Below are 18503 nucleotides of genomic sequence, written 5' to 3'. Positions count from 1 at the left end.
GCAAAATGAGTGAGTGAGTTAAGTGAGCGTTTTCTTGTGTTATGTCGCTGGCTTGGAATTCCTACTCAGAAAAATGATCAGAAATTATATTTATATATTTTTTGATTGTTTTTAATTCCATTCTTTTAGGTAAGTCCTTGATGCTATAGGTATTTGAGAGCATTTGATAAGCCTCAGCCTCAGATATGTTCATATTAAAGCAGAAAATTGAACCTCCCACAAATGACGAAAATTTGGCTGGTAAGCTGATATGTCCAAAAGATGATAACTTCATGATACAGACACAAATCGAATAATATTTCGATGGAGTTCTGTTTACAAATACTTAAGCATTTGTATGACATCTACGATCTAACGGCAAAAGCAAAGTTGAACACCTAATATTTCTTCGAATAGTTTGTTATGTTCGATAGTGATTTTAATTGTGTTTCCATTATCTGGTATATAACGGATGTTTTTTCGAGGTATATAACTTTAAGTTGGTATTACTGTTCAAGATGGCGACCGATTCAACAGCTGTCAAGTGATTGATTTTCAGTTTGGTTTGGCAATTCATCATGAATAGACTCACGCCTGGACAACGCTTGCAAATAGTGCAATTTCATTTCGAAAATAATGGTTAACAAGTACCGCGCACTACGTCCATTTTATTTTGTTTAGCGATGAAGCGCACTTCTGATTGAATGACTACGTCAACAAACAAAACTGCCGCATTTGGAGTGAAGCTAATCCTCAAGTGTATGTCGAAACACCGTTATATCCAGAAAAACTGACTGTTTGGTGCGCTTTATGGGCTGGTGGAATCATTGGTCCGTACTTCTTCAAAAACGATGATGCCCAGAACGTTACAGTCAATGGTGATCGGTATAGAGCCATGATTACTAACTTTTTCATTCCTGAATTGAACAACCATGATGTTCAGGAACTGTGGTTCCAACAAGACGGCGCAACATGTCACACAGCTCGTGCCACAATCGATTTATTGAAAAACACGTTTGGTGACCGCCTAATTTCACGTTTTGGACCTGTGAATTGGCCTCCAAGATCTTGTGATTTAACACCGCTAGACTTTTTCCTGTGTCAAGTCATTGGTCTATGCGGATAAGCCACAAACCCTTGACCATTTGGAAAACAACGTTTTCCTATCAAGTTCCGTATCTTATGAATGGGTTGGGATTTGTATACAGGGGCTTAACTTTAGATAAATTCAAACTACACATATTAAACAACTTTCGTAATGACCCATTGTATTTATAGTAAATCAATTTAATTATTTCAACTCACTGATATATTATGTTCCTTTGAACTCAACATCTTGAAAGTGTATTAATTTTTGTTTTTTTTTGTTGTGCTATGGCTGTTTCTAGTGAATATTCTGCAAAGTTTTGCTTGTTTTGCTGCATTGGTGAGCTCATTCGATTTAAGTTAGTGGCTTATGTTCAAACATATTTTTCTTTCTTTTTTTTATCTTGTTTCTAGTTCAATTACAGAGGGTTAGGTGGAAGAATAGACGTGAGGTCTCGGGACTTTTAGTAGGTTTTATTTTCAAGTTATAATACCTGAGACAGCGCGAACTAAATCTCGCCCTCAATTCTGTTGCATTTTTTGTATCATAATTTCTATAAATAAAGGCCTTTATCATTATTATTATTATTATTCACCGTGTTATTGCCGATATACGGCCACAAATGTTGCAAAAAGTCATCGAAAATTGGACGTCCAGATTGGACTACATCCGAGCCAGCTGTGGCGGTCATATGCCAGAAATCATATTTAAAATGTAATGCCACAAGATTATCTTGCGGAGAATAGAATTCATGACAATCGAATAATCCATCGTTTTTTCATTGCAATTTAAAGTTTTATAGCTCGAAAAAAACACCCTTCACAATAAGTTTCACACATAAAAGTTTTTTTGAAAGGTTCCTTCTGATTTTTTTATTGGTGTGCACACTGCTAAAAATCTAGTAGCTTTATAGAATATACTTGATTTTTCAAGTACTTGATGTATAAATACTCGACTTGAACTTGACTTGATTTCAAGTCAAGCCAAGTCAAGCAGTCTGAATATCAAGTCAAGTCGTAAATATCTGATCCAATTCATTTGTTTTCTTGATTAATCCGGTGAACAAGCAACGAAATCTCCTAATTCGCCTAGTGAAATAAATGATTATTTCCTTAGTCTACAACACCGAAGAAATAAGTACAGGGATCATTAGGAATTCCCTTTAAATCGAAAATACTCAACAATCCCTCTCATTCCGAGGCTATTTTGGCTTCTTTTCATTAAGCTGGCTGGCGTTCGGTGTAGTATGGAAGATTTAGCACAAAATTAATTATTTCTCTCCTAATTACTTGCCGAATAATAAATGGCTTTTCTAATGATCCGTTTAATTTACAAAGTAAAATAAAATGTTCGAATATTCCAACATCTGGATTGCTTCACAGTCCATTTCGTGCAATATCTAAACTGCAAGGTTACATCGGAGCGGCAAAAATGGGAAGTTATTGAGTCGCTCTCGGAATTGTAAAGATTGAAAATTCAATATGCCAATGGGTATTTCCCAGTTGGATTGGAGTTGATTTTATAAATTAATGAAGGCCATGTTGTGTGGCGTCTAATAAATCCCGAGGCTACCGACAATTGAATTACGAGGATGTCTAGCCATATTTTTGAGCGGCCATTCCCTGAACGGATCTCCATAATTTTGTCACAATGTCTGTATTTTTCGAAGTTGAGAGGGGAATTTTTATTGTACGATATGGTTCGACCCGCTGATGAATAATCGTTCGAATTTGATTCTGTCCGTCCGGGAACATGATAACTCTCGAGCTAATAGACCCAACAAATCGTATTTTCAATTTTCCGTTTATTTCAATCTTTGTAATGGGTGTTTTTTTCGAGGTATATAACTTTAAGTTGGCATTACTGTTCAAGATAGCAATCGATTCAACAGCTGTTAAGTGATTTTTTCTCAGTTTGGTTTGGCAATTCATCATGAATAACCTCAACACTTGCAAATAGTGCAATTTTTATCGAAAATAATGGTTCTGTGCGGAAAACGTATCGCCCACTACGTCCATTTTATTTTGTTTAGCGATGAAGCACACTTCTGGTTGAATGGCTAAGTCAACAAACAAAACTGCCGCATTTGAAGTGAAGCTAATCCTCAATGTATGACGAAAATCCGTTACATCCAGAAAAACTGACTGTTTGGTGCGCTTTATGGTCCATACTTCTTCAAAAACAATGATGGCCAGAACGTTAGAGTCAATGGTGATCGGTATAGAGCCATGATTACTAACTTTTTCATTCCTGAATTGAACAACCATGATGTCCAGGAGCTGTGGTTCCCACAAAACGGCGCAACATGTCACACAGCTCGTGCCACAATCGATTTATTGAAAGACACGTTTGGTGACCGCCTAATTTCACGTTTTGGACCTTTGAATTGGCCTCCAAGATCTTGTGATTCCACACCGCTAGACTACTTTCTGTGAAGCTATGTAAAGTCATTGGTCTATGCGGATAAGTCACAAACCCTTGACCATTTGGAAGACAACATTCGCCGTGTTATTGCCGATATACGGCCACAAATGTTGGAAAAAGTCATCGAAAATTGGACGTCCAGATTGGACTACATCCAGCCGTGGCGGTCATATGCCAGAAATAATATTCAAAATGTAATGCCACAAGAATATCTTGCGGATAAATAAAATTCATGTCAATGGAAGAATCCATCGTTGTTTTATTGCAATTCAAAGTTCTATAGCTCTTAAAAAAAAACACCGTTTACTTTAACAAGCTTAAGGTACTATTCAATACGGCTTTACCACCTCTCTGTCACCTGCCAAAGTAACCACAACCCAAACTCTAGTCGCTGGTCGTCTTAACCTGTGTAGGGTATGCACAAAAACACTTTCAGCTTTTATAAAATGAACAAGTCTTGCCGTCGTAATGATTAAGAGAATGATGTTTTGGCTTTGAATGAGTTTATGATGATTGCAAATATAACAGATGAGGTTTCACAATCAGATCACCTAAATATGTCAACAGCAGGTCATGATTTCTATAATTCCAAATATCAAGATACTTTCTGCCAAACACCTTCAGGGTTGAAATATTCATCTTCAATAAATCTGAAATTTTTCACTTAGAATAGCATTTCCGATGCTGAAACTATTAAGCAATTTTTTTTTTAAGAGTGAATCCTGGTTACAACATTCACATTCTATTTTTCATATATGCACCTAAATTCGTATAACTATAGCTATTAGAACCAAATGCTTATATGCATATAACTATAGTATAATTATACGAACCAAATTAATTGATTATATAAACAATTCAACAGAGGAAAAGGATTGCTTGAAGCATAACTTAATGGATCTCAGTCACTCTCTTCACCATAGGTAGTCTTTGAATAATTATTAAAGCTCAATATTTATATCGTCCAAGAACGTCATATTACTATGATGAAACTCCCGTTACCCTCAAAATCAATTTAGCAAAAGCGGCGTTCACATTCAATTTTACCAAGTCTGCACTTCTTATTGTGCTGAATCTCCTTTAGTGGACTCAACGAGAGAAAATCTCATTCATCACAGCCTTTGCATAGCCTCTTGAATGCAGGGACCGTGGAAAAGGTCTTCGAATAGCATTATAATTTTGCGGAGAGGGATCAAGGGAATAGAATAGGTAATATTGAAGGAGTAATCAAAAAAGCATACCGATTTGGTGTAGTGTGTGAATTCACGATTTCTATATTTAAATTTTGATGTTCGATCGTGTTTGAATAATTCGTTGAATTGGTGATAGAGCGTAGAAATACAAAAAAATTGTATAATGTTATATGTGGTCTTTAAAAGAGCAATTGGTGTTGAAGTTGTAATAATGTAATATGTAATTCAGAACAGTACCCAATGTAAGGTACTAACGGGTGTTTTTTTCGAGGTATATAACTTTAAGTTGGCATTACTGTTCAAAATGGCGACCGATTTAACAGCTGTCAAGTGATTTATTCTCAGTTTGGTTTGGCAATTCATCATGAATTGACTGACGCCTGAACAACGCTTGCAAATAGTGCAATTTTATTTCGAAAATAAAGGTCCTGTGCGGAATACGTATCGCATTTAGCGATGAAGCGCACTTCTGGTTAAATGGCTACGTCAACAAACAAAACTGCCGCATTTGAAGTGAAGCTAATCCTCAAGTATATGTCGAAACACCGTTACACCCAGAAAAACTGATTGTTCGGTGCACTTTATGGGCTGGTGGAATCATTGGTCCTTACTTCTTCAAAAACGATGATGGCCAGAACGTTACAGTCAATGGTGATCGGTATAGAGCCATGATTACTAACTTCTTCATTCCTGAATTGAACAACCATGATGTCCAGGAGCTGTGGTTCCAACAATACGGCGCAACATGTCACACAGCTCGTGCCACAATCGATTTATTGAATGACAAGTTTGGTGACCGCCTAATTTCACGTTTTGGACCTGTGAAGTGGCCTCCAAGATCTTGTGATTTAACACCGCTAGACTACTTTCTGTGGGGTTATGTGAAGTCATTGATCTATGCAGATAAGCCACAAACCCTTGACCATTTGGAAGACAACATTCGCCTTGTTATTGCCGATATACGGCCACAAATGTTGGAAAAAGTAATCGAAAATTGGACGTCCAGATAGGACTACATCCGAGCGAGCCGTGTGGTCATATGTCAGAAATCATATTTAAAATGTAATATTATCTTGCGGATAAATAAAATTCATGTTAGTCGAATAATCCATTGTTGTTTTATTGCAATTTAAATTTCTATAGCTCTAAAAAAACACCCTTTATTAATTATGAAATACGTGTAACCAATTCTGAATTACAATTTCGTATTTCGGTGTTCCAAATTTGAAAATCCCAATTCCAATTTTTTTTTTTCTCAATAACTATTTTGAAATACAAATTACCGTTTCTGAATGCAAAGTTCTTTTTCTGAATTTCAAATTCCCTGTTCTGAATAACAACTTCTATTTCTGAATTACAATTTTCATCTCTTGAAATTCAATTTGCTTTTTTCAATTACATTTTACTCATTTCTGAATCACAATAATTGGAAAAGTGTAGTAACTGAACCTTGAACTAGCAATTCCTATGTCCATAGATTTGAAATAATACTGCTTAGTGCATTCGGATGTGAATGTGAATATTACAAAGCACATTAATGCATTTCAGATGTAACCTACATGGTCATTTCCTTAACCCCATTTCGAACTATAAATCATTGCATCCATAACGATGAAGGTGAATACCTTTTTTATTGGCATTCTCCAGCATTTATCTGTTCTGAATCGGCCATCTGATAGAAATGTTTTCCTTCACAAACCACTTTTTTTATCGCCAATTCCAAGACAGGAAATATAGATTTATTTCTAGAACTAAGTACCGTTTTCATCGACTGTAAAGCTTTTCACTATTTGCGAATATTTCTTCCCATATATGTAGAATTACTGGACTTCACGACAAATTTTTTGAAGGAGCAATGATTTAATTCAATTAATTTTTCTCTGAATAACAAATCAATAAACAATTAGTTTTTCTTGGTTCAATAAGATTGCCCGACCATGCAAAAGTTTTTCACGCCGATGTTTTCGATATATTTTCCAATAGGCATATACATTCACATAATAATTGAGTGAATTGAATGTTATTTTTCAGTTTAAATTGATATGGATCCCGTACTCGCAAAAAAAATTTTTTGGAGACACTTTGGAAGCATTCCTTTTTACTGCCAATTTCCAGACATCATTTTAACATAAAATGAAGATTCATTCCTAGATGAAACAATCCTATGAAGTTTCAAAATTAAAGAAATATCTTTCCTTATTTATATAAGATTGCCGGACTTAATGAGATAACATTGAAAGCGGAAAATACTCGTTCCCCAGGTGAAAAACTCCCCCCCAACTCATCTCAAGATATAATCATCTATAAATATATCTTGACAGACTCTAATTTTTTCGATATATTGCACAATATTTAAGTACATATACACTGTATCCGTGAAGTATGGAACAAATTCATTTTACCTAAATAGACCATTTTAAGTTATAATCCTGAATCACGTCGATTTTTGATTTAATTGGCGGTATTTTAAAATGATAATTTAATATACATCGTGAATTCTATTACTCTAGCTAGCTAATTCCAAAAATCTATCACATGTTGATTCCAATTGGTACAGGGTGGACAAAAATGATAAATTAAATCGAAGCAATAATTAAAACATTCACGAATACCAAACATATTTCAGTACTAAACTGTCATTGAACACCAATAAATTACTCAACAAATAATGACATTTCACAAAAAAACTAGACGACTATGTTTTTTTTAAATTGATAAGAAATAATTTCTTTCATATTCTGTCTGCTAGACCACAAGTACCAAAGATGTTTGGAAACAGCTCATTTTAATTAATACAAAAATGTAACAAACTACAGGGTGTAACATTCAAACCAATTGCCGCTAGATAATAAGTATTTTTGATAATATTGGTAATTTAACTAATAAAGAATGTTACGCGTTACTTTATGAGCATACACAAATCTATTGTATTTTTGTCGACCCTGTACCAATTGGAATCAACATGTGTTACATTTTCGGAATCAGCTCAGCTAGAGTAATCGAAAAATTGAGACAGAATGGGGGTGTTATATTAAAAAAAAATGACGGTGACGTAATTATTCGAAAGTTTTTCACCCTATATATTATATTATTATTTTAAAATACGGTAAATTAAAATTAAAAACCGACGTGTTTCAGGATTATTTCTAAAGATGGTCAGTTCAGCTAAAAAAGAATTTGTTCCATACTTTACGGACACAGTGTATACACACAATATAATTTGATAGTATTCACCTGTATTAAACTGTCATGGATCGCCCTACTAACAGAAATGTTTTCCCCTACATATTTTATAACCACTTCTTTTTATTACTCTTCCCAGACATCATTAAGACAAGCAATGGAGATTTATTGTCGAAATGAACTACCGTTACTACCAACAGCTAAACTTCCCACTTTGTGGAAATATTTTTCCTCGTTTCTATGAGATTGTCGGACTTTACCGAGAAACCATTTAAAGAGGAAATGACTCGGTCCCTCAGGTGAAAGGCGATACCTTTATCCCGGGAAATAATCATCCATTAATCCATCTTGACGGACTCCAATTTTTCCGATATATTGCACAATATATACACATTATAGTTAAGTGAACTATTAGATAGGGTGTTTTAGGAGGATTTACGAGTCCCGCCGGTAGAATACTAATTGTTAGATACGGGAATAAGGACAGCCGATGATATATCTGCCATAAATTCGGAAACCTCAATTCCGACGGTCTAATATAAACTCATTTGGAGATGGCTGATAGGTGTATGAATCATATTGAGTTTTACTTCGGAAATATGACAAATTTCACAGACAGCCTTTTCTGATTTATTATTTCCAATAATATTGGTGTAGGCTCGGTTAATCGATCGTCTAGAGTATGATTCGATTACCTGGCCTTTCGTCTTTTTCTCCGTGTCTTTGTTCGGGTTTGTAATAATTAAACTCTTTTGAATTATTTACATCTATTTACAAAGCCACACTTACAATACAAACACAGTATATACAGTACTGAATTTTGTCTTTAACTCGAGTGTTGATTACTCGAAACGTCGATTATCACGTCTTCGTCGATCTTCAAGTTTTCGATCGTCTCGTCTCTAACTTGTTCGCGACTCGTCTTAATCTAGTCTGCGAACCGTCTTTTCGTCTTACGTCTTAAGTTGACCGACCGAACTTGCTCTTGACTCGTCTTAGAATTGACTTGAACTGTCCCCCGGCTGGAACTTACTCTCTACTCTCTATATCGACTTCCCTTCTTCCGGCTTGACCACACCCTTAGGGAACGTACCATCCCCTAGTCCACTAAGAGTTTTGCCGTACCGCCCACAAAGCTCTTCGCGGATTCCTGGAAATCGAATATTCTCGAAAGACTAGAACCTGATAGATAGATGTGACACATTTGGTACAACCGTCTTGTCTTCGATCTTTCCTAACTCCCTAAGATTTACAATCGAGTAATCGACTCGACATGTCTTCGACACCTCGAAGAATTGACACTTCCTTTCTGAATTATATACAAAAGCAATTCGTTCCCTCTAAATTCATTGAAACTGTCATGCCCTCGACACTTGAAGAAACTAATAGGTCTCCAAGCATCCTGTAGACCGTTTCAGTTATTTACAGGGAACAATAACTGGATCCTACATTGGTTCATTATGAACAGTGATGTACCTTAATAGGATGGGATGATTAGAAGATGGTATTTGTCATACTCCTCAACGAAATGTTTTCTATTAATCTCAGAATGCGTAGAAGTGATAAGTGGATTCATACTACACAAAGTAGTTCTTGTTAACGTTTTAGCTCGGATCTTAGGCTATGAATTCAGCTTTGGATTTTGGTTTTTTTTTCCAATTTTTAACATTTTAGCATATTAACTTTGTTGATAGAGAGACAGTCCAACAATTCCAAATCCATAGAAATATGATTGTCATTATAAGGGTTTGATGAGTCTACTCGATGAAGGATATAAATATCAAAAAATTGACAACTTTGTGTCTATTCCTTCATAATAATGAAGGGTGTTTTTTTAGAGCTATAGAACTTTGAATTGCAATAGAACAACGATGAATTATTCGATTGACATGAATTTTATTTATCTGCAAGATAATCTTGTGGCATTACATTTTAGATATGATTTCTGGCATATAACCGCCACGGCTGGCTTGGATTTAGTCCAATCTGAACGTCCAATTTTACATGACTTTTTCCAACATTTGTGGCCGTATATCGGCAATAACACGGCGAATGTTGTCTTCCGAATGATCAAAGGTTTTTGGCTTATCCGCATAGACCAATGACTTCACATAGCCCACAGAAAGTAGTCTAGCGGTGTTAAATCACAAGATCTTGGAGGCCAATTCACAGGTCCAAAACGTGAAATTATGCGTTCACCAAACGTGTCGTTCAATAAATTGATTGTGGCACGAGCTGTGTGACAGGTTGCGCCGTCTTGTTGGAAACACAGCTCCTAGAAAGCATGGTTGTCCAATTCAGGAATGAAAAAGTTAGTAATCATTGCTCTATATCGATCACCATTGACGGTAACGTTCTGGCCATCATCGTTTTTGAAGAAGTACTGACCAATGATTCCACCAGCCCATAAAGCGCACCAAACAGTCAGTTTTTCTGGATGTAACGGTGTTTCGACATACACTTGAGGATTAACTTCACTCCAAATGCGGCAGTTTTGTTTGTTGACGTAGCCACTGAACCAGAAGTGCGCTTCATCTCTAAACGCGATACGTATTCCGCACATTATTTTCGAAATTAAATTGCACTATTTGCAAGCGTTGTTCAGGCGAGAGTCTATTCATGATGAATTGCCAAACCAATTTGAGAATAAATCACTTGAGAGTTGTTAAATCGGTCCTCATCTTGAACAGTAATGCCAACTTAAAGTTATATACCTCGAAAAAAAACACCCTATATATCTTCATGATATTATATTTGGTTTATTTTCATCTTGGAATATAATTCCAATTCTAAAAATTACAAACTTAATAATCAACCAAAAGAAAATTCAAAATAACTAAAACTGTACAAATTGAGTAAACGGTTAACAATCGAATAACTAAACTAACCTAAAGACAGAAGTACGTTTCGGAATTTTTGTATTTAATAATACAATTTTTCCTCATCAGTGCCTTATAGTTCAACAAAATATTGAATTTACCAACTAATCACTTGTACATCTACTTCACAAAAATTGCAATTGAGGAACTAAAAACTAACTAAACGTAACTAATTCTCTAGCAAGGATTCATAGAGATAGCAATAAGATGTGTTAAAATTTCGAATATTCAATTTTTATTTAGTATCATCAAAAAAATCCAATTGTTTATATGTAAAACATCAATTGAAGACCTCAATTTATAAATAATTCAGTAGGAATTTCAAATAATAGAATGGATACAATGAAATCAAATCATGGAATTTAGAAGAAGCTATTAAAAATATTTGTCAAATTTGCTATTTGCATCACTTAAATTGTCTTTCTTCAAATTCTCCATAGATATTTGTGACACTTAAACTTTTTGACGAATACTTTTCGTTGCTTTCTTATAATTAGTATCATTTCAATAGAGTTTTTCTTAGGAGAGTGCAATTTGTATATCATGAATTAGTATTTCAGAGAAGAGTTAGCTAGAAGAGTGTCCAATGGAAAAAATTTTCCCTTTTTGCTTCGGAGCCTATCGAAGGTATTGAAAATATTGTGCTTCAACAATTGGCTGACTTTGTCATTTGCGGTAATCTATCATTAAGGGAGCAACTCAAATCAAAATCGATAAGCAGTCTTGAATTCTTAACATCTTTAGTTTTTCATCATGACCTTAGGTAATTAAGAATGAATAAATATCATTTCTTAACTGCTTTTAATAATCATCATGATAGAGAAACTTTGATTGGATGATAAAACCTAACAAAAATTATAAACAAGGAAGATCATACCACTGGGTGGAGATCCAAACAATTTGAAAGCAGTCTAGGAAATAGGGCAGACCTTACAGAACCTCCGGAATGGACAACAAATAAAATATAGAGGAAGGTGCTGGAATGAGATATGAGCCACTTACCGCCATTCGCCTCAATGTCAAGTGCAAATAAAATATTCATTTCACTTGAATGAGTAGACTAGAGATACGAATGTCTACGGTTTTTTACTTTCGGAAACTGAAACTGACATTGAATATTACTTTGAGCAATTGATTTCGTTGAAAAGTTTTTCTACACAACTGAGTGTGTTCCAAGACTCATCAATCAATCATACAATTAGAAAATCGTTATGATTTATAACGTATCCAGCGTAGCTATTATTTGCTTTGTAGTGCCTATTTCAACTGAAATGAGTCGAATGAAAATCAAATAAAAATATAATTCGACAAAAAAAAAACCTTCGTTCGCTGTCAGTGGATACGTCGTAGTTGTCGTAGTCTCGTGGTCTCTCTCAATAGAATATTGCGTCAATATATTTTTCCTACAACTGCTATGAAAAGTAGCGTATTCTTCATAGCTTACTCAATTTCAAAACAATGTATTGCTCATACTGTGGGAAATATTATTTCTCACGGCACTTTGCCCACACCTCGCTTGGTAGATCAATGAAATTGGGCTTTTATTTGAATTATTGAAATTTGTTCAGTTTTATGAAAAGTATAGTGTGCAACATGTGGAGAAAGTCCTTTTCTCGCTCGTGTGTTTGCGGCACTCGCTCGCCTTTCAGGCTCGTTCCACAAACTTCCACACTCGCGAGAATAGTTGGACTTTCCCCACTTGTTGCACAATATACTATTGTCCCAGTGTTTCCACAGAAATAAACGAGGAAAAAACTAACCAAAAAATTGGTTCCATAGCTAAAATTGCTATAGGATTTAATGAAAAACAATTAAATAAATAAATGTATCGGTATAAAAAGCTCTAAAAAGAGGAAACATAATTGTAACCACATTAAAGATGTAAACAAAAATGAACCCACTGGAGTTATAAGGCATTCTTCTGAATCGTGTTCCCATCAACCAACATACAATATTTATATGTAATATGATTTGGTGGATATCTGATTAAGTAATCAGAAAACGATAATGGTTCCGTAGACATATGAATAATTATTGAAAATAGCCACATATATTCTATAAATAACATCTAATTTATATTTCAGGAGACTCCATAACCATTGTTCAAGCAATAGTGAAGGGAACCGCCCTTTTGCCCTGTGACCTCTCTTCACCAGTTCCCAACGACAACGCACTACTTGTTGTATGGTATAAAAATGAACATACTCCAATATACAGGTAAGATTGATTCAAATGAGAGTAAGGTGAAGTCAATTCGATATTAAAAATCACTTCGATCGGTTCAGCTTCACTTAATTTTGTTAATTTCAATAATTTCATTCTGAACATTGGTTATTCCTTAATATTTCTAGTTTGATGGTCTTTCTAATGATTTCAATTTGAAGCCTCGTTTGATTTTCACGATTATTGCTCAATCGGAACCTTAGAAAAATCCAAGAAGAATATTGAAAGAAGAATATTTCCGTGGCCAGAAAGCTTACGGAATTGAGAATTCTGATATTCTATGTGAAATACTGATATCTACCTCCGTGCGAAATTTCAAACTGATCACATCTTCAGAATCATAAAAAATCCCAGGATATCGGAAAAAAACTAAATACTGAATAAAGATGGATATATTCTTGATTGCAGATCCAATCGGTTTGATATTTGAACTGTATATCAAAAAAAATACAATTCGCGCAAAATTTTTTGTAACCAAAAATATCGCATTTTCAGAACCTTGAAAAATTACCAGAAAAATTTTGGAAAAGAAATGACCAATTTTTCCTTGAGTTGTTAGTTCGCTTCTATCTATTAAATCAACATTTCATGCTTTTGGCAAAATTTGGGGTGGATAGCTTAACCGGAAACATATAAAATCCATAATGCATGAATAAACAAGCATGACAAAATGGCGAATGCGCTACGGTCAGATTCCTTAAAGTAGGTAATTTCATAAATTTCATACTTGCATGATCGAACACCAGATATCCTCTAATTTATGGAGGCTATCCATGAACAAAATTTTCCACTCAGCTGAAATTGGTTATTCTTTATACGGGATGATTTTTTTATGTTGAATCGTAAGTTATAATATATTATATTATAAGGGTTTGGCGAGTCTGTCTCGAGCCAAATTTAATGCGAGTCACTACAAGGGTATCTATTTTTTCCGAAAAAAATTGAAAAACACATAGCTGAGTAATATTTTTATTAATATTAATAAAATAGGATTTTGGCATCTGCACGAATGCTTTTTGTTGAAAAAATGATACTTTGCCATATGTTTTCTCGATTTTTTCTTACAGGAAAAATTTAATGCCAAATAATATTTGACAAGACTATTTCATGAGAGCATAATTACTCGTTTTCAAAGATATTGTAATCTCTCATGACAATAGCGGTCAAGATTTGTCACGGATAAACTCAAAAAAAACTGCTGACAGATGCTGTCATACAGTTTTCTCATCTAGAATAGTAATTTTTCGGCAACCGTCCGGGAAGTGCTCACTTTCCGGACGCTTTTCCCGGCCTAGTCCGGAAAGTACGTACTTCCCGGACTAGGCCGGAAAAGAATCATATAATCCATAGCAACCGAGATAACGGCTGACAGTTCATATGAAATTAGTTGTCAAAAATTTGCATGTTTTTTTATCGCAATCGCAATAAAATATGGAAAGCAGCAGCGATAGTGTTATTTAACATGGTTGCCGAAAAAATAATGTACGCAACACACCCGAAAATAGTTTTTTGGACTGACAGACTTCCAGGACTCGCTTACGCTCGTCCTGGAATTTTGTCTATTCGTCCAAAAAAACCCTATTTTCCGGACTTGATACGTAAATTACTATAACGTAACAAGTCCGGAAAATAGGGTTTTTTTGGACGAATAGACAAAATTCCAGGACGAGCGTAAGCGAGCACTTCCCGGACGGTTGCCGGAAAACTATTTTTTATTCAAAATTGGAAGTTTGTTATTGGTTGAAATATAGATGAGGAAAATAGGCAGTCAAAATTCTTGAAAGGAAACATCTTACGGAAAAATATTTTGAGTAAGAGGCTTTGAGGTGTAAGTTGACTTATGGCAGAACCATTTATTTTCCCTACGGGGGTCAATTTTGCAATTTCACGTAGAGAACCCTTGTTTTTCATGACAGACTCGTATTTTGTTAGTACGGCAAAAAATACAAATGTTTTGTACGAACAATCTTTTACGAATCGTCACAGATGGCTCTGTTTGAATTTTTCGTCTGATTGACCTTAACGTACCCATTCCATTAATCATTCTTGGATAGAATCCAAGATACAGAAATATTTGAAAATGACTCGAGAACGATTCAAGATATCTATAATCTGCCTTCTGATATCTTATTTTTTCGAAAAAAGACATCGGGAGTTATTGAAGAATTTTTCTCTAAGTCTTATACAGGGTGTTTCAAATTAAGTCGGCACCATTGATAACTCCGTTATCATTGATTGTACGATGTAGTTTAAATGGGCAAACTAGTAGCATTTTTAGTGGTCTTCTCGATGCCGAAAACAAAAAAAAAATTGACATTCGCGTTGTCATAATATTTCATGGAATGATATTTTTTTTTAATGGAACACCCTATATTTTTTCATGAATTTCGATTTGTAATAACATTCTCAACAACAAAGCTCATATCACTTTTTTTCCTGAAGTGAAAAATGAGGAAAATTATTATGAAATATTTATTTTTTTCACTCGTACAAAAAATGTATTTGTTTTGGCGAATAAACCTCATGATTCTCCAAACAACCATATTTTGTACTTATACGAATGAGAATAGTTTGTTCATAATAGCAAAATAAGACAGTTAAAAGAAAAAAGTGCGCTGGGTTGTGAACTCGAGAAACCCGTGATCAACATGTAGCACCACTCAATCGACACCACTAAGCTATTTGATATTAATAGACAGAACGATAATTTCCATCTTAAAGCTATTCCGCTAGCCGCATTCATTTTGTGAGTCAATAGTGTCAATAGAAGGGCCCAAATATGTGTTCAACAAGAAGGTAGTGTTTTTGACCATTTACTCGATATTTTATAGTGCTTTATCAAATCAGTTTGTTATAAATGTCTTATTTTCACCTTTACGAAAAAAGGTCAAATGAGCTTTGTTGTTGGGAATGTTATTACGAATCGAAATGCATGAAAAAATATATGGTGTTCAATTGAAAAAAATATCATTTCATGAAATATTATGACAACGCGACTGTCAATTTTGTTTTTGTTTTTGACATCGAGAAGACCACTAAAAATGCTGCTAGTTTGCCCATTTGAACGACATCGTACCATCAATAATGACGGAGTTAGCAATGGTGCCGACTTAATTTGAAACACCCTGTAGTTCTCGAGATGCTTTCAACGTGCATTGAAAATGGGAAAACCTCTACTTGGAATTAGAATTGTAAGGTCAACAAAAAAATACTAGTTCATTTCAGAGCGACTAGTCATTTCAACGTCGACAAACCATAAAACCCGGAGATTTAAAGTTCAAATACCTATTTCCCATTCGCGAAGTGTGAACAGCGCTGCTATAGAATGATGAAAACTCGGAATAAATGAGCTCGGATAGCTTCGCGGGAGCCTCCGAATAAAAAAAAACGCACCGCACACCAGCGTATGGGAGGATATTCACTCAGGAGTTCAACCCCCAGAACATCGAAAAGATTCGGAGGAAATAGCGTAACGATCCACGGCCGGAAGGGATCCAATTTTTCACTCATGTCAAAAAAAAACAGTCTGAAAACAAATGAGAGAGATGATCAGCAGCAGCCACCCCCGACGCACCTCTCTGTCTAACAAACACAAACCTGGAATTCGGAGTGGAACAATTATGCAAACGCGCGCTGGTTCGTGGAATGAACGTTAGTTGAATTTCATCAGAAACCGCCGCCTACAAACAAACCTGGTCTTTCCGAATACATCGCAAAATTAACGAGTCAATCAATCCTCTTCCGTACTTGGGATGTGGAAGGCGAGAAGGAGGCGGAGCACAGTTGAAAACACAGCACATGCAGGAAGTCAGTGACACTTCCAGAATAACCTGTTAAGTTATAAAATTCGGCTCTATTCCTTAACATAATCGCAATTGGATTGAAACAAGTTTTATAATTTCAATATGTACAGGGTGGGCAAATAAGCGAGGTAAGCGGCTATATCTCAGGATCCACCCATCGTAGAGACTTGCGGTGAAAAATTTTACCACTAAAGTAAACAAGAGAACACACTGGAAATTGTTTTGAAGTTCATACCTCTACCGCTAGGGGGCGTAATAGATACCGTCGAGTAGAAAAATGAACTTTCCTCGATAATGTTTCATATGGAGTTGAAGAAAAAATATCATCACTGTAATCTTTGAAAAATTACCTTTTTTTTTTATTATCACTTTCGAATTTTCGACATCAAATAAGGGTAGGTGAAAGGGAGAAATCTGACTGATTGAAATGCCTGTAACTTCAGTTTGGCTCAACATTTTCGAGCAAATTAGATCTCGTCTGGAAGTTAATATCTTGTTGATTGAGGACGAAATATACTCATGACAAATTAGTTCTTGCTGCTTTCGATAGGGGGCGCTAAGTCAGAAGTTCATTGTTTTGTTCATTTTACTCCGAAATTTCAAATGTAATGATAGGATTTTCTTAACAGAAACAGAAATTCCATTAAATTTGCATGAAAAAACCTGAAGGTCGCAAAGCGATAATTTCAGGCGTTCTGAAGTTATGGCCGAAAGAATATATTCTTCAACTGATGCACTGCGAAAAACCAAATTGTGTCTTTAAGTTCTAACAGAAACAGAAATCCCATCAAATTTGTATGAAAAAACCAAAAGGTCGCAAAGCGATAGCTTCAGGCGTTCTGGAGTTATGGCCGAAAGAAGACACAATTTAGTTTTTCAATGCATCAGTTGAAGAATAACTTTTTCGTCCATAACTCCAGAACGCCTGAAGCTATCGCTTTGCGACCTTTTGGTTTTTTCATACAAATTTGATGAGATTTCTGTTTCTGTCAGAACTTAAAACACAATTTGACTTTTCGCAGTGCACCAGTTGAAGAATATCTTCTTTCGGCCATAACTTCAGAACGCATGAAATTATCGCTTTGCGACCTTCAGGTGTTTTCATGCAAATTTGATGGAATTTCTGTTTCTGTTAATTAATTCTACCATTACATTTGAAATTTCGGAGTAAAATGAACAAAACCATGAACTTCTGACTTAGCGCCCCCTATCGAAAGCAGCAAAAACAAAATTTATCATGACTTTATTTTGTCCCCAATCAACAAGATATTATCTTTCAGACGAGATCTAATTTGCTCAAAAATGTTAAGCCAAACTGAAGTTACAGGCGTTTCAATCAGTCAGATTTTTCCCTTTCACCTACCCTCATTTGATGTCGCAAAATCGAAAGTGACAATTCAAAAAGATAGAGAATTTTTCAAGGATTACAGTGATGATATTTTTTCTTCAAGTTCATATCAAACATTTTCGAGTAAAATTCATTTTTCTACTCGACGGTAGCTATTACGCCCCCTAGCGGTAGAGGTATGAACTTCAAAACAATTTCCAGTGTGTTCTCTTTATCACTTTAGTAGTAAAATTTTTTACCGCAAGTCTCTACGATGAGTGGATCCTGAGATATAGCCGCTTACCTCGCTTATTTGCCCACCCTGTACATATTTACTACCAAAAACAAATTACAGTTTTGAGCTTATTTCAAGTTGATCATCGACCACTGAAGTTTTTACAAATG

General features: G+C 35.2%; 1 protein-coding gene across 2 annotated transcripts in view; it reads left to right on the top strand.

The window, feature by feature from the left end:
• Positions 1–18503, top strand: part of LOC123674726 (nephrin) — a 368531-nt gene that overhangs the window by 247976 nt on the left and 102052 nt on the right. For both annotated transcript variants that reach the window (XM_045609779.1, XM_045609768.1), the window contains exon 3: positions 12830–12962. In XM_045609779.1, the coding sequence (XP_045465735.1) occupies positions 12830–12962 (133 nt within the window). The remainder of the gene's footprint in view (positions 1–12829; positions 12963–18503) is intronic.

This window comes from Harmonia axyridis, chromosome 1 (assembly GCF_914767665.1).
Source record: "Harmonia axyridis chromosome 1, icHarAxyr1.1, whole genome shotgun sequence".
Classification (NCBI taxonomy): domain Eukaryota; kingdom Metazoa; phylum Arthropoda; class Insecta; order Coleoptera; family Coccinellidae; genus Harmonia; species Harmonia axyridis.
The sequence above is the reverse complement of the archived record's forward strand: the minus strand, read 5'-3'. Positions and strand labels throughout refer to the sequence as shown.